The sequence below is a fragment of the Hemibagrus wyckioides genome, linkage group LG05, assembly GCF_019097595.1.
Source record: "Hemibagrus wyckioides isolate EC202008001 linkage group LG05, SWU_Hwy_1.0, whole genome shotgun sequence".
NCBI classification, from domain to species: domain Eukaryota; kingdom Metazoa; phylum Chordata; class Actinopteri; order Siluriformes; family Bagridae; genus Hemibagrus; species Hemibagrus wyckioides.
The window spans coordinates 7,933,045-7,948,591 of record NC_080714.1 but is presented as its reverse complement, the minus strand read 5'-3'; the positions used below and the strand labels follow the sequence as shown (position 1 = coordinate 7,948,591).

At 41.7% G+C, this 15,547-nt stretch overlaps 1 protein-coding gene across 1 annotated transcript; it reads right to left on the bottom strand.

Moving 5' to 3' along the window:
- Positions 1-73: 73 nt before the first annotated feature.
- On the bottom strand, positions 74-9,415 carry kiaa2013 (KIAA2013 ortholog). The gene is made up of 3 exons (XM_058389543.1): positions 7,750-9,415; positions 6,593-7,452; positions 74-1,746 (listed from the first exon to the last, which is right to left on the bottom strand). The coding sequence occupies exons 1-3, from the start codon at positions 8,735-8,737 to the stop codon at positions 1,729-1,731; spliced, it is 1,866 nt and encodes a 621-aa protein (XP_058245526.1). The 5' UTR covers positions 8,738-9,415; the 3' UTR covers positions 74-1,728.
- Positions 9,416-15,547: the final 6,132 nt, after the last annotated feature.

Genomic DNA, 15,547 nt, shown 5'->3' with positions numbered 1-15,547 from the left:
GTCTACTTTAAACAAAATCTACGTTTCGATTTCTTTTATGTGTATATATATTATTAATATATATTATTATATATTTATGTGTATATATAAATTTCATGTCAGTGATTAGTGTCAAGATGGGTTTAAAGCATTTATTTTGATTTAGGATCAATTCTAAAAGAGATCCCCATTTAGTGTATGTGGACAAATTATTTAACAGACATGAAAAACTTACAATGATTGTGTAAATCACTATATAAATCATGTCAAGAGGAGACAATCATATGTGCAGTGCAAGCACAGGCACCTTATTCAGATTTCACTGTCTCAATCTCTGGAACACTTTCCCCCTCTTAATCATTATCATGATTACATCCTTCACTTTAAATGTGCAACATTATTTGTTTGACACCTAGCTTTTTACAGTACAGAGTACACTGGCCTGGCATAACATTATGACCACCTGCCTAACATTGTGTTGGTTTTGTTTTTGCTGCCAAAACAGCCCTGACCCGTCATGCACTGTGTATTCTGACACCTTTCTATCAGAACCAGCATTAACTTCTTCAGTAATTTGAGCAACAGTAGCTCGTCTGTTGGATCGGCTCACACGGGCCAGCCTTCTCTCCCCACGTCCATCAATGAGCCTTGGCCGCCCATGACCCTGTCACTGGTTTACCACTGATCCTACCTTGGACCACTTTTTATAGACACTGACCACTGCAGACCGGGAACACCCCACAAGAGCTGCAGTTTTGGAGATGCTCTGATCCAGTCCTCTAGCCATCACAATTTGGCCCTTGTCAAACTCGCTCAAATCCTTACGCTTGCCCATTTTTCCTGCTTCTAACACATCAACTTTGAGGACAAAATGTTGCTGCCTAATATATCCCACCCACTAACAGGTGCCATGATGAGGAGATAATCACCTGTCACTGCTCATAACGTTACACCTGATCAGTGTACATGTATCTAAATTAAATAGCTACGTAGCTAAGTAGCTACGACTGCTTACTACAAGTCTCACCCTTTAGTTACCTCTATCAGTTCTTTCTTTAACAGTGTAGTCTCTAGTAAGTTGGTAGAAAATGAGCTTTGCAACAGCTCTCTGCTTGAACTTCTCACATACAGATCACCTAGAATTAAAAATAAATAAACCCAAACTAATCAATCCAAACTATGTATGAAATAAAATGAACAAGGGAGGAGTGATTTGTTTTAGAAAGTTATTAGACGTAGACTAGCCCTATCTCTAACCCATTCTTACACATTCCCACAAAGTTAGCCATATGGATTGTTGGTGATTTGCAGACGTGAGACTGTGTTTCAGAATCAGTGAACAAACCCAGTCTTGAAGCAAAATTATTATTCTGTGCATCATGTCCCTTAAATCTTAAATAAAAAAACCCCTTAAATATTACCTAAAATATAAGCATTTCTCTAATCATGTGCATTTTAGCTCTGCATCGTATTATCTTCATTCATTATCATTCAATGCACATTGAATTTCCCTTTTATGTTTAATCATATTGCACATTATTTGCAAATATAAAATGCCATTTCCTGTTTTTCCTACTTTAACAGCACCAACAGAGCAACACAGATTTCTATAATTAAATTTAGTAAATAATAATATTCAGTGAGTTCCCAAGGTAAGGATTGACCAGGTTGTAGAGATAACTGATGATGAGAATTTGACTCGTTGTCCTCAGCACTTCAGGAAGGGCTTCACACATTACCTGATGGAGGTCAGATGTCATCCTCATACTGGAGACAGACATTAAACAGGTAGGAATTAGAAATAATGTGGCTTTTTCACCATGTCAGTGCACTAAGGATAAAATTCATTTGGACTACATGGATACTGAATTTTATTCAATAGAAATACACAGACCAGGCATAACATTATGACCACCCGCCTAATATTGCGTTGGTCCTCCTTTTGCTGTCAAAACAGCCCTGACCCGTCACGCACTGTGTATTCTGACACCTTTCTATCAGAACCAGCATTAACTTTTTTTTATCAGTTTGAGCAACAGTAGCTCGTCTGTTGGATCGGATCACATGGGCCAGCCTTCGCTCCCCACGTGCATCAATGAGTCTTGGCCACCCATGACCCTGTCACCGGGACAGGGTCATGGGTGCCACTTTTGATAGATACTGACCACTGCAGACCGGGAACACCCCACAAGAGCTGCAGTTTTGGAGATGCTCTGATCCAGTCATCTAGCCATGACAATTTGGCCCTTGTCAAACTCGTTCAAATCCTTACGCTTGTCCATTTTTCCTGCTTCTAACATCGACTTTGAGGACAAAATGTTCACCTGCTGCCTAATATATCCCACCCACTAACAGGTGCCATGATGAGGAGATAATCAGTGTTATTCACTTCACCTGTCAGGGGTCATAATGTTATGCCTGATCAGTGTATATACTCAATGGCAATCGGAAGACCTATACGTTTACATTTTCATGCAATTATCCAATCAGCTGGCATCAGCACAATGCATATAATAATATAGCTTACAGGTCAAAAGCTGATTTGGAAGAAAAAGTGAGCTCATTGACTTTGGTTGTGGCAGGGTTGTTGGTACCAGATAGGCTGGTTCGAGCATTTGAGAATCTGCCGATCTCCTGGGATATTCCCCACACAACAGTCTCTTTTTAAAACATTTACACAGGATAGCGTGAAAAAGGAAACACCTTGTTACTGAGAGAGGTCAGAGGTCCAGGATAGTTTGAGCGGACAGGATGGCTACAGTAGCACTCTTTACAAGCATGGTGAGCAGAAAAGCATCTCAGAACACACAACACACTGAACTGGACAGGTGATGTCTTTCTTCCGTCGTCATCTGTACCATTTCGGTGAGTCTGGGCCCACTCTAGCTTCAGATTCCTGGTCTAACTGACGGAAGTGGAACGTACTGTGATTTTCTGCTGTTGTTGAACATCTCCCTTGTGGTTCAACATGCTCAGTATTCTCACATGTTTATCTGCTCAGCATGGCTGTAGAGAGTCAATATTTAAGTTATCATAGTCTTCCTGTCAGCTCAAACTTGTCAGGCAATTCTCCTCTGCCCTCTGTATTCAACAAGGCATTTTAGACACTTTGGTGTTTTTAACTGAAACTTTAAAGCTGTATCTTCATTTTTTAATCCACATATTCGTCTGATTGAATAATTGCACAAATGTCAAGAGCGCAGGTGTTTCTAATAATGTGGTATTTTCAATATGTGAAGGTACACTGATCAGGCATAACATTATGACCCCTGACAGGTGAAGTGAATAAGACTGATTATCTCCTCATCATAGCACCTGTTAGTGGGTGGGATGTATTAAGCAGCAAGTGAACATTTTGTCCTGTGTTAGAAGCAGGAAAAATGGGCAAACGTACAGATTTGAGTGAGTTTGACAAGGGCCAAATTGTGATGGCTAGACCACTGGATCAGAGCATCTCCAAAACTGCAGCACTTGTGGGGTGTTCCTGGTCTGCAGTGGTCAGTATCTATCAAAAGTATCCTTTAAGTTCTGTAGGTACTTTAAGTCCTGCAAGTATCCTTTAAGCTGCGAGTTGGGGCCCATGGAGGGTTTAAAGGATCTTCTGCTAACATTGTGGTGCATGAAACCACAGCACACCTTCAGGGATCCAGTGGATCGATGGGTCAGGGCTGTTTTGGCAGTAAAAGGGGGGCCAAAAGAATAAATGGGCAGGTGGTCATAATGTTATGCCTGATGTATGTGTAGAAGAGATCCTTGTTTTGATGTGCAATCTAAATTCGAATGTCAGCTTTGCCATCATTTTTCTACATCTGTCACATGGTTCTTCTTTGACATTACATATATTTATGAGTTTTTCATAGTGGAATTAGAGATTTGGATCATATGCTCTAATGGAAAAATACATTAACTTCAGCATTCTTTTGTTTGTGCCTCTTGAGGAACTTTTACAGCTTCCATGTGGAGTTCATTTAGAAAGCCATTAACCACCCAGAGAACCCTTGAGGAACCCATTTTTCTAAAAGTACACTGTCTAGTTGTGAAAATTCTACTTGTGGTTAATAGAGCTGGGTGATATAGACCATAATTTTTTTCAAAATATTTATATACTATATTATCAAAAGTTTTGGGACACTTCTCCAAATCATTGAGTTCAGGTGTTGTTTTTCAGGGGTTGTACTCGGACCCTTAGTTCCAGTGAAAGGAACTCTTAATGCTTCAGCATACAAAGACATTTTTGGACAATTTCATGCTCCCAACTTTGTGGGAACAGTTTAGGGATGACCCCTCCCTGTTCCAACATGACTGTACACCAGTGCACAAAGCAAGGTCCATAAAGACATGGATGAGTGAGTTTGGTGTGGAGGAACATGACTGACCTGCACAGAGTCCTGACCTCAACCTGATAGAACACCTTTGGGATGAATTAGAGTGGAAACTGCGAGCCATTCCAAAACTGGGACATTTGCCTTTACATACACATGAATGTAATATGGAGTTGTCCCGCCCTTTGTAGCTATAACAGCTTCAACTCTTCTGGGAAGGCTTTCCACAAGGTTTAGGAGTGTGTTTATGGGAATTTTTAACCATTCCACTAGAAGTACATTTGTGAGGTCAGGCACTGATGTTGGACGAGAAGGCCTGGCTCACAGTCTCCACTCTAATTCAGCCCAAAGGTGTTCTATCAGGTTGAGATCAGGACACCAAACTGACGCTCATCCGTGTCTTTATGGACCTTGCTTTGTGCACAATCATGTTGGAACAGGGAGGGGTCATCCCCAAACTGTTCCCACAAAGTTGGGAGCATGAAATTGTCCAAAATGTCTTTGTATGCTGAAGCATTAAGAGTTCCTTTCACTGGAACTAAGGGCCCAATCCCTGAAAGACAACACCTGAACTCAATGATTTGGAGGGGTGTCCCAAAACTTTTGGCAATACAGTGTATATTGCATATACTTGTATAGAACAGGCCTAAATTTTGCCATCTTTTGTATAACACAAGAGTGTCATCAAATAATAAAGTACAATGAGGATAGCACAGAAATTGCAGTTATCATCTTAAGCCTATAAATCTTTGCTTCTGTCCGTCTTTCTCTCTCTCTGCTTAAGATCGTTTATCAGAATGGCACATTAGAGTATTTCCTGGATCTTAGCGTCTGTTCTCCAATATCCCAGCTTAAACATTTTATCGCCCAGCTCTAGCTCACAATAATCAAATTTGCAGGTAAATCAATCTCAGCAGACAAATCAATGACGATGAGCATCACCTCTGATTCGTTAATTTAATCATAGTGAGTCAATATAAAAACACAAATCAAGACTCAAACAAATGCAACACCACGAAACACCAATGATTTCCAAGCTGACACTGAAGGGAAAGAAAAACAATAAAGGGAATAAAAATAATAATAATAAAATAAAATTAAAAACACCTTTCACCCTGAAATTTCACCTCTAAAGTTTTGAGAAAAAAAGTCCATCAATGTAGTTTCACATTTATAAACTAGAACAGATACAACAAAGTGAAAGATCTTTTTTCTTTTCCAATTGCTTTGTACCACCGATGATTAATGGGATTCTTGGCTTGGGTTTGCTGGGGTCCAGATTATCTTTTGTTTAAATGAAACGGATTCAAAAAAGTATGAATTGTTTGCATATAATGTATTTACATTCTGACGATGTATTATGAATCTAGCGTGTTTTAGAAGCAGACATTTGGTTGACATGGTTTGTCTATTAAACCATTGGGTTTTATTAAGATACGAAACCCGATTTTAACCACGGACCATGCGAGCTCGTTTCCGTTTCTGCCTCTGTGGCAGCAGGTGTTTGTTTAGAGGTCTTCTTTGTTTAGAGCGTTCTTATGCATGGTGGTAAAAACAATTGTCTAAACAGAAAAAGACATTAACACCTAAGCCAAAGCAAAGAGGTGGAGCGCACAGACAGAGACCCCGTCTACCAGCTTGGAAGAAGAAAAACTTGAAGGCACCAGTGAAGAAATTATGCACAAATTTCTTAGATATCAAATAAAATTCAAATCCTCACTCTGTTTGATTGAACTACTTCACAATTCTCTGAAATGTATAGTCTACATGAGCAAAGAAGGAAGTTTCCAATTAAATGATGGAATTTTCTGACAAAAGACTAATTTGTCGGTTGTAATCTCGCCAACTAAGACGCATTTGTATAAAAAAATAAATATTTCATTTACTTTATGACTCGCAAATAATTATTAATAGCATCAACAATAATCAAACAAACCAAGAAAGAAAGAAAGGAAACGTTCATCAAGATCTTCGAGATCATCACACAGCAGTGCCAGCCAAAATTACACTGGTGCTTTCAGTTAGCAAGGAGTTTGTGTGTGTGTGTGTGTGTGTGTGTGTGTGTGGGAGGGGGGGGACACCCGGGCAGATGATTGTAGAGATCCTTCACCGCTGCCTTACTCTCCGAAGGTTTTGAGAGTACGGGGTTACCGACACCATTCAATCATTCTGATCAGTACTTTTCAGGAACAAAAAAGATTTGCGGATAAGAAAGAAAGCGAAGGGAGAAAAAAATAAAGGAAATCCAACACCACCCCAAAGTTGATGAGCGATCCCTGATGGATTTATACCTTGCTCCTGAAGAGCGGCTTGGCGCCGGGGCCGCAGTACTCGTTGTAGATGAGCTTGAAGAGGAAGAGGTGGAAAAGGGCGACGAGAGACGCCACGCTGAACCAGAACAGGAAGGGCAGACCTGGGTCCTGCTTGGCCATGTGCTCATCGTGTGCTAGGATGGCCTTGACGTGCAGAGTGTGGCGCAGATCCTGCAGGTGCCTCAGGTCTGTCGAGATGTAGAGCAGCGGCGTGAGAGGCTGCGTCACTAAAACAGGGATCACGTGACCCCGAGGCTCAGAAGTGAGCTCCACCGGCTCGTTGATGCATCCTGCCTCACAGGCGTACAGCTTCACCGGCTTCTCTTCGTCCTGCGGTTTGACAGAGACGTGCAGTGAGGGACGGCCGTCTGCGTCGGCCACCACGGAGAGGCTGATGCGGTCCCGGTGGTAGCGCAAGCCACGCAGCGAGTAGCTGTTATGCAGGACACTCGGCTCGGCCTGGAACTGCAGGTGGTTCTCTGTGAACTGGAGGCCACCAAAGCTGAGCGTCACGGCTTGCATCATGCCATGAGCACCTGCGGAAACCAGAGCCTTGCAGGCACGCTTCTGGAGGGTTAATGTCCAGAGATTAACTAGTTGCAGGAGAGAAGCAGCGCCACTCACGCGCTCAGGCCACAGGTTCTCGGCGTGCATGGTGGCGTGGCCGCTGAAGCAGTGATCAGCGTAGTTCAGGCTTGCCTCCAGCTTATCGCGCTCCTCTGTGCTGAGGCTGCTTTCCAGCAGGGGGGCTGTGGAGGAGGACAGGATGTAGTACAGTGTAGTGTTGACTGTACGGCTCGACGGCGTGTGAGCGTCCGTGATTTTCCTTATCTCTATACCTATGAAAAGAAGACAGAAGGGATCTTTCAGCAGGATGGAATTTTTGTATTTGTGCAGCAGAGTGGACCAGGCCATTATTTTTAATGCTTTTTTTGAGACACAGCAGAAAAATTAAAGATATAATAATATTTATGGGTCAGTACTATCTCAGCTCATGCTAGAGTGATTCGAACCACATAAAATGATATTGTGGTATAAAATACAGCCTTTATTTACATGTACGCATATCCATACTCTTAACTGGTTGGAAAAGCCCAATGAAATGATCACAATATAAAACATTTTGGTTAACTTGCCAGATATGAAAAGATCTGCCCAAGCCTGCTGGTGCTCCTGGACCAAATCCTCCAGTTTTGCTCGTAGCAACTCCACCATTTCTCTTTTGACGTCATCTCGAAGCTTGCTGAAGGTGTCGTCCGTCTGCATGGGCTCGACAGGCTCTGACGTGTGAATTACGCTCACAATGTTTTCAGTATGCTCAGATTTTGCAGGCACTTGAAAGCGCGTGCTCAGACGTTTTGTCCCCACAGCCATCAACACCGTTTCCTTCTTTTCTGTAAGAACTTTACCAGTGGACATCATGAATTCTTTATCGTCCACCTTTTCTGCAACACCCCTAAACGATGGCGATTCCACAGACACCTCGACCGATATCGCTTTGTCTGTTGGGTTGTTAATGTGAACCCGCTGAATGTAGACGTTAGGTCGGCTACGGTGGGCGATGTGTTCCTCTCGAATGATGACGCAATCCCGAGAGGACTGGGAAGTGTCGAGCAGGATACACCGTGAAGACAGCACAGAGCCTTTCCGGTACCACAACATTTTCGCCTGTGCCTCCGAGCGCTTTCCAGCTATCTGCCATCGTACTATGGGGGAATATTCCGTCAGGTGCACTGGGGCTGAACCCGGCTGAGAGGACAACGTCACCCAGAGTTTATTAGAATCCACGTCCACCAAAACATGTCCATTACCTGTTACAAACGGCACCGAGAGTTTCATCTGCGGCGTGCTCATGATGCCTTCACCACGGTCGACCTGTGTTGACCATCTGTTAATATCAGTCTGCAGACAGACTCCAGCCGTGCCTCCAGACTCCCGGAAGAAACTGGTGAACTTGAAGATCCTATCAGGGCTCAGGTACCAGTAAAATATTAAGAAAAGGAGCAAGACAACCAATACACGTCTGGCCCAGCTGCTTGAGAGCAAACCAGGAAGACCTTTTAACCTCTGCTGGAGCCACATGGTGTCCGCTTTCGACCTGATATCTTTTGAGTAATCACACATCAGCTAATATTGAGAACAGCCACTAAAATATAAAACAATATTAGTCATAAAATGACTTCCTGAGAATGAGAAGTGGGAGTGGCACAATCCCTGAATGCCACTGTAATTATTAACCAGCTTTGCTGTTATTTTTTATGCTTTTATCCCCAAACTGAAAGGCTGATCGATAGCAAGACGTTTGGCACGATATCCGTAGTTAATAAGTACAGGTAAGTCTAGCCCTAGCCAGTTATGCAACCGAGTAAACAAGCCATGTTTCTCATCTAGCAAGCTATGTGCTACCTGGACAACGTCTCCTTATATGACCTGAACTACTGGACGCTGTAAAAACCTACAACATGTTAATTCACTGCTACAATATGGATCACTGAAACATTTAAAACTTTCCTATCTAGCCCGTGCTCTTATGAGTCAGCTGACTCGGACATTACTTATGCAGCTAGCCTCATAGCTAACGTTGTCTCTTCGAGATAACCTTAAAAATATCTCGCGTAGCTCCCAATAAACGCCGATAGTTTTTACGATTCTCTGGCTTTACCCAATTTTCTTCCTGACGTAAATCCACGGAAACTCCATTCTAAGCACCATGTCAGCTATCTGGTTTAATCAACCCACCAAACTTGACATTTTGGTTTGTTTAAAATGCCGTAAAGCAGGCTGACTCATAACCGGAAGTGTCGCGCTTCAGAGCGCAAGACGCGATGTGTCTGAAATCGCTGATCTCAAAACAGCCTTGTCTGTCGCGCACGTTTTAGTTTAATCGTATGGTCTGACCTCGGATCGGTGTCTTTTATCAAGCATTAAAATAAAACTTTCATAAACCTGCTATAAAATCTGCTTGCAGTCTGAATTTTTTTTTCTTCGAGCCACACCGACTAGTGTCATAGTTATACACCGATCAGGCATAACATTATGACCACCTGCCTAATATTGTGTTGGTCCCCGTTTTGCTGCCAAAACAGCCCTGACCCGTCATGCACTGTGTATTCTGACAGCTTTCTATCAGAACCAGCATTAACTTGGATCTGTTGGATCGGATCACACGGGCCAGCCTTCGCTCCCCACGTGCATCAACGATCCATGACCCTGTCTCCGGTTCACCACTGTTCCTTCCTTTGGACCACTTTTGATAGATACTGACCACTGCAGACTGCAAGAGCTGCAGTTTTGGAGATGCTCTGATCCAGTGGTCTAGCCATCACAATTTGGCCCTTGTCAAACTCGCTCAAATCCTTACGCTTGTCCATTTTTCCTGCTTCTAACACATCAACTTTGAGGACAAAATCTGCCTAATATATCCCACCCACTAACAGGTGCCATGATGAGGAAATAATCAGTGTTATACACTTCACCTCTTAGTACTCATAATGTTATGGCTGATCAGTGTAGCTGTGTTTGTTTCTTTTTGTTTGTTAATGATAAACTGGAATTATAGAAAGTAGAAAGGGGAATTATGTTAAAATGCTCTTTGTCGACTACAGTTCAGTGTTTAACACTAAAATGTCCTCCACACTCGCCACCAAGCTGGAGCACCTGGGACTCAGCCCATCTCTGTGTCAGTGGATCTCCAGTTTCCTAACTGGCAGACCACAGACAGTGAGGATGGGCAGACATGTCTCAGCCTCCCTCACCCTCAGCACTGGAGCCCCCCAGGGTTGTGTTCTGAACCCCCTGCAGTACTCATTGTACATGTATGACTGCACGGCCACTACCAACTCCACCACCATCATCAAGTTTGCTAACGACACCGTTGTGGTTGGACTGATCTCTGACAACAATGAGACAGCCTACCTGGAGGAGATTAGGAATCTGGAGAACTGGTGCCAGAGGAACAACCTCCTCCTCAATGTCAGCAAGACAAAGGAGCTGAGAGTGGACTTCAGCACAAAGCAGGAGAGGAACTACCAGACCCCCATGATCAATGAGAGCCCAGTGGAGAGAATGGACAGCTTCAGATACCTCAGTGTTCACATCACGCAAGACCTTTCATGGTCCTGTCACATCAACACAGTGGTGAAAAAGGCCCGGCAGCATCTCTACCACCTCAGACGCTTGAGAGACTTTAGACTGCCTTACTGTGCTTAGAAACTTTCACTCCTGCACCGTAGAGAGCATCCTGACGGGAAACGTCGCAACCTGGTTTGGGAACAGCACTAGCAGGACAGACAAGCTCTTCAGAGGGTGGTGCGATCAGTTGAGCGCATCATCCATACCAAGCTCCCTGACCTGCACTCAATCTACAACTAACGGTGCTGGACCAAGGCCAGGAAGACCATGAAGGACATCAGCCACCCCAACAATTAACTGTTCTCTCTGGCGAGGTCAGGAAAGCGCTTCCGCTCCCTGAAGGCCGATACAGAGAGGCTGAGGAGAAGCTTCTTCCCACAGGCTATACAGACTCTCAACCAGAACTCCACATAGGACTCCTACTGATTGGATTTGTTATGTTTCCTTCACACGTGTTGGAACGCACCAAACCACTCTGAACATTTGCACACTGCACAGGACTGAAGAATTTCTGGTTCTGTTAAATATAAAGAGGACTACTGTGCACTACTGCACTTTAAAGATGGACAATACCACTGCTGCTCATCATTTCATTTCACTCCATGACCACCCCGTGCTGCTGCTGTCTGCACATTGCACACTTCACACACTTTATACAGTTTATTTATACAGATCTACTTTCTTACATTTTTATATATATTTTTACAGGTTTCCACTTATACTTTATTTTATTTATATTTTATTTTATTTTACTGTAACAAACTGCAGATTTTATATTTTTCATTCTTCCTTTGGCATTCTACCTCCTTATTTCCTTTTCCATTTCAAGGTCATAAACAGTTGTGTAAGCATTACACTGCATATCATACTGTGTACAACTGTGTATGTGACAAATAAAATTTGAATTTAATCACATTTGCCACTATAACATGCATCTACTCTCCCTGATTGTTTTACCTTCACTTGAGTATGAAGTATGTAATCTTCTATTGCTTTCAGCCCCTTGACCACATCCACCAATAAAAAATGATATACAGTGGTACCTTGCTCCTCGACCACCCCTGTGTTCGAATTTCCGGTATTTGATTAAAATTTTCGAGTCAATTTGACCTTGGTGTACGAAAATATTTTCGGTGTATGACTCAACCGTCAGGAACGCCGGTTTTTGTTTTATACAGGATTGCAACGAATATCTAATTTTCATTTAAGGCTGGCTCAGCCCCCAATGAGGGTATAATAGTTAAATAAATAAATAAATAAATACATACACGCTTGCCATGCAGCGTACCCTGGGGTAGACAATAGAGATGAAGCAGCTAAGAAAGCATCATCTGTGAGTGCTTGTGTTATAAACCCCACGCTATCTTTTGTGGTATCATTTCAGTAGCCATGTCTCCGAAAAAGGGTAAATCAGGCATCAGTGTTACCGAGAGGAAAATTGTGAGATCAACCATCGAGTTGAAACAGATTAATTTGTTTTACATTATTTCCTATGGGGAAAAATAATTCAGTTTTCGACCAAATCGGTATTCAACCAGACTTTTGGAACGAATTTAGGTCGAACACTGAGGTACTAAATGTACTAAAGTACTAAAGTTTTGGGTGGATGCGTAACAATGACTTATAACAACATTTCTTATATTATCATATAATCATGATCTCATCCTCCCACTGAAACAATCTGTCCAGAATATACACTCCTAATTATGGCTATACACTATATTGCCAAAAGTTTTGGGACATCTGCCTTTACATGCACATGAAGTTTAATGACATCCCATTCTTACTCCATAGGGTTTAATATGGCAGCTATAACAGTTTCAACTCTTCTGGGAAGGGTTTCCACAAGGATTAGGAGTGTGTTTATGGGAATTTTTGAACATTCCTCTAGAAGCGCATATGTGAGGTCAGACACTGATGTTGGACGAGAAGGTCTGGCTCCCAAAGGTGTTCTATTGGGTTGAGGTCAGGACTCTGGCAAGGCCAGTTAAGTTCTTCCATACCATACTCGCTCATCCATGTCTTTATGGACCTTGCTTTGTGCACTGGTGTGCAGTCATGTTGGAACAGGAAGAGACCATCCCCAAACTGTTCCCATAAATTTGGGAAGCATGAAATTGTTCAAAATGTCTTGGTATGCTGAAGCATTAAGAGTTCCTTTTAATGGAACTAAGCGGCCATAAAAACCCATTCCATGAAGCTCTCTACACACTGTTCTTGAGATAAACTGAAGGCCACATGAATTTTGGAGGTCTGAAGAAAATTGGCCACTTCTGCACACAGTGATTCTGTGATTTTACATAGCCTACCACTTAATGGCGGAGTTGCTGTTGTTCCCAATTGCTTCCACTTTGTTATGATACCACTAACAGTTGACCGTGGAATAAGTAGTGAGGTAACTTCATGAATGGACTTATTACGCGTGTGGCAACCTATCATGGTACCACGCTTGAATTCACTGAGCTCCTGAGAGCAACCCAGTCTTTCACAATTGTTTGTAGAAGCAGTCTGCATGCCTAGGTGCTTGTGTCCATAGAAGTGATTGAAACACCTGAATTCAATGGTGTCCCAAAACCTTTGGCAATATAGCTTATCTAATTTAATTCTGATATAATCTACTTTGTGTATTTAATTTTATACTAAATAATAAATTGATTGCTTGTCCACAGAGCCTCAAACATTTACAAAGCGTCTGATACTCGTACACAAACCTATCAATCTTGAAGGTTGTAATATCACTGTTTTCACAATTTTGTGCATGCATTTATACAAAATTTTTAAATAAATTCATTTTTAAAACTGCGATTAGAGCCTTTTGGAGCAAGCTTGAACCATAGTTGAACTGAAGATGTAGAAGACAACACCAAAGTGATTTTAGAAATTTGAACCAGTTAGCATAGAGCAAACATGACACCCTGGGTCAATTTGTAAAGTCGACTAAGTCAATAGTTGGTCACTTGCAATGTCAGTAAAATGGGTTCTTGACATGAAAGAAAGTGGGTTTTGGTTGTGATTAGTCAGGGAAAATATTTGACTCTCTCTAGTGAAAGTTAAAGGTCTGGCCAGAGCCAACACATGGCCCGGGGCTGATGAATACATGAAACTCCATCTGGACTATAATAAACATTAAATGTAACAGTAAACCAGGATTCAAGCTATTCAGGAAGGATACAGTTGTGTAGAGTAGAGAAAATAAGTACAATTACTTAAGTTTACTTTTAATAACACAATAAAACAAGTGCACTTATATCATTTATTTAATACAATTTCTTTGGATATGTATCACTACAACTAAACTCTCAGCCTTAGCTTTTCTCCATTAACTAAAATCAGTGTATGTACTTTAACTATTCACATTTTAATAAAAATCTAAGGATTTTTTATTAGATTTATTTATGTGCAGCCCTTACCAGATATGATTTTGATTCTTTAGCATAAGACAACCATCTAACAGAACACGCCTCTGCTTGCAGCCTGTATTTTATTCTCTCTTGTACAGTTAAGTCAAGCTCTGAGATGCATTAAAACACCACACTTTATTTTTGTTAAACATACAACAAACCTACTACAATACGATGTGGTGACAATTTTTTTTTATGAATTTCAGCTCATTTTCCCCAGTATGGATATAATCTTAAATAATGCACATTTTTATAAACCTGCACATCAGGAAGTGGATTGTTGTGTTGTTTTATCTAGCAAAGCCTGAAGGATGGATGTTATGTCTACACACCAGGCTAAAGAATGCTCAGGTGAGCTTATCATCAGAAGTCCAATTGCATTACTTAACTTAAGTCTAGTTTTTAAGCACCGGTTCTTTGGTTTTTCTTTCACCTAACACTTTTGCTTTTTACTTAATACATTTTAAACAAAACTAACCTCTACTTACTACATACACAGATCAGGTATAACATTATGAGCACTGAGAGGTGAATAACACTGATGATCTCCTCATCATGGCACCTGTAAGTGGGTGGGATATATTCGGCAGCAAGTGAACATTTTGTCCTCAAAGTTGATGTGTTAGAAGCAGGAAAAATGGGCAAGTGTAAGGATTTGAGCGAGATTGACAAAGTGCCACACTGTAATGGCTAGACGACTGGATCAGGGCATCTCCAAAACTGGAGTGTTCCCGGTCTGCACTGGTCAGTATCTATGAAAAGTGGTCCAAGGAAGGAACAGTTGTGAACCGGTGACAGGGTCATGGGCGGCCAAGGCTTATTGATGCACATGGGGAGTGAAGGCTGGCCCGTGTGATCCGATCCAACAGACGAGCTACTGTTGCTCAAATTGCTAAAAAAAAAAAGTTAATGCTGATTCTGATAGAAAGGTGTCAGAATACACAGTGCATGACGGGTCAAGGCTGTTTTTGCAGCAAAAAACGGAACCAACACAATATTAGGCAAGTGGTCATTATGTTATGCCTGATTAATGTATGCCTACAATCACTGCAGTAAAAGTGTTTGATAAGTTTTTTCTCACATTTCTTCTTTTTCTTTCACATTTGGAGAGTTTATCATGTTTTACTTTAACTAGTAAATCATTTAAAGGTGTACTTAAACTTTTACCAGAACTTTTTTATAGCCTTTTATAGCCTCTTGATCACCAGCATGATCAGAATAATCCAAGGCCAACTTTACCAGCTAGGTTTTCTTTTCTTTTCTTGTGACTAATACTAACCCTATCACATCCTACTGTATGCTGGTGTCCCTTTTGTCCAGCAGGGTAGCCTGGTAATAAAACAACAGACCACCAAACCTTGTGTGTGATTTGGATGCATATTACTATGTCCCTAGTGAAGCC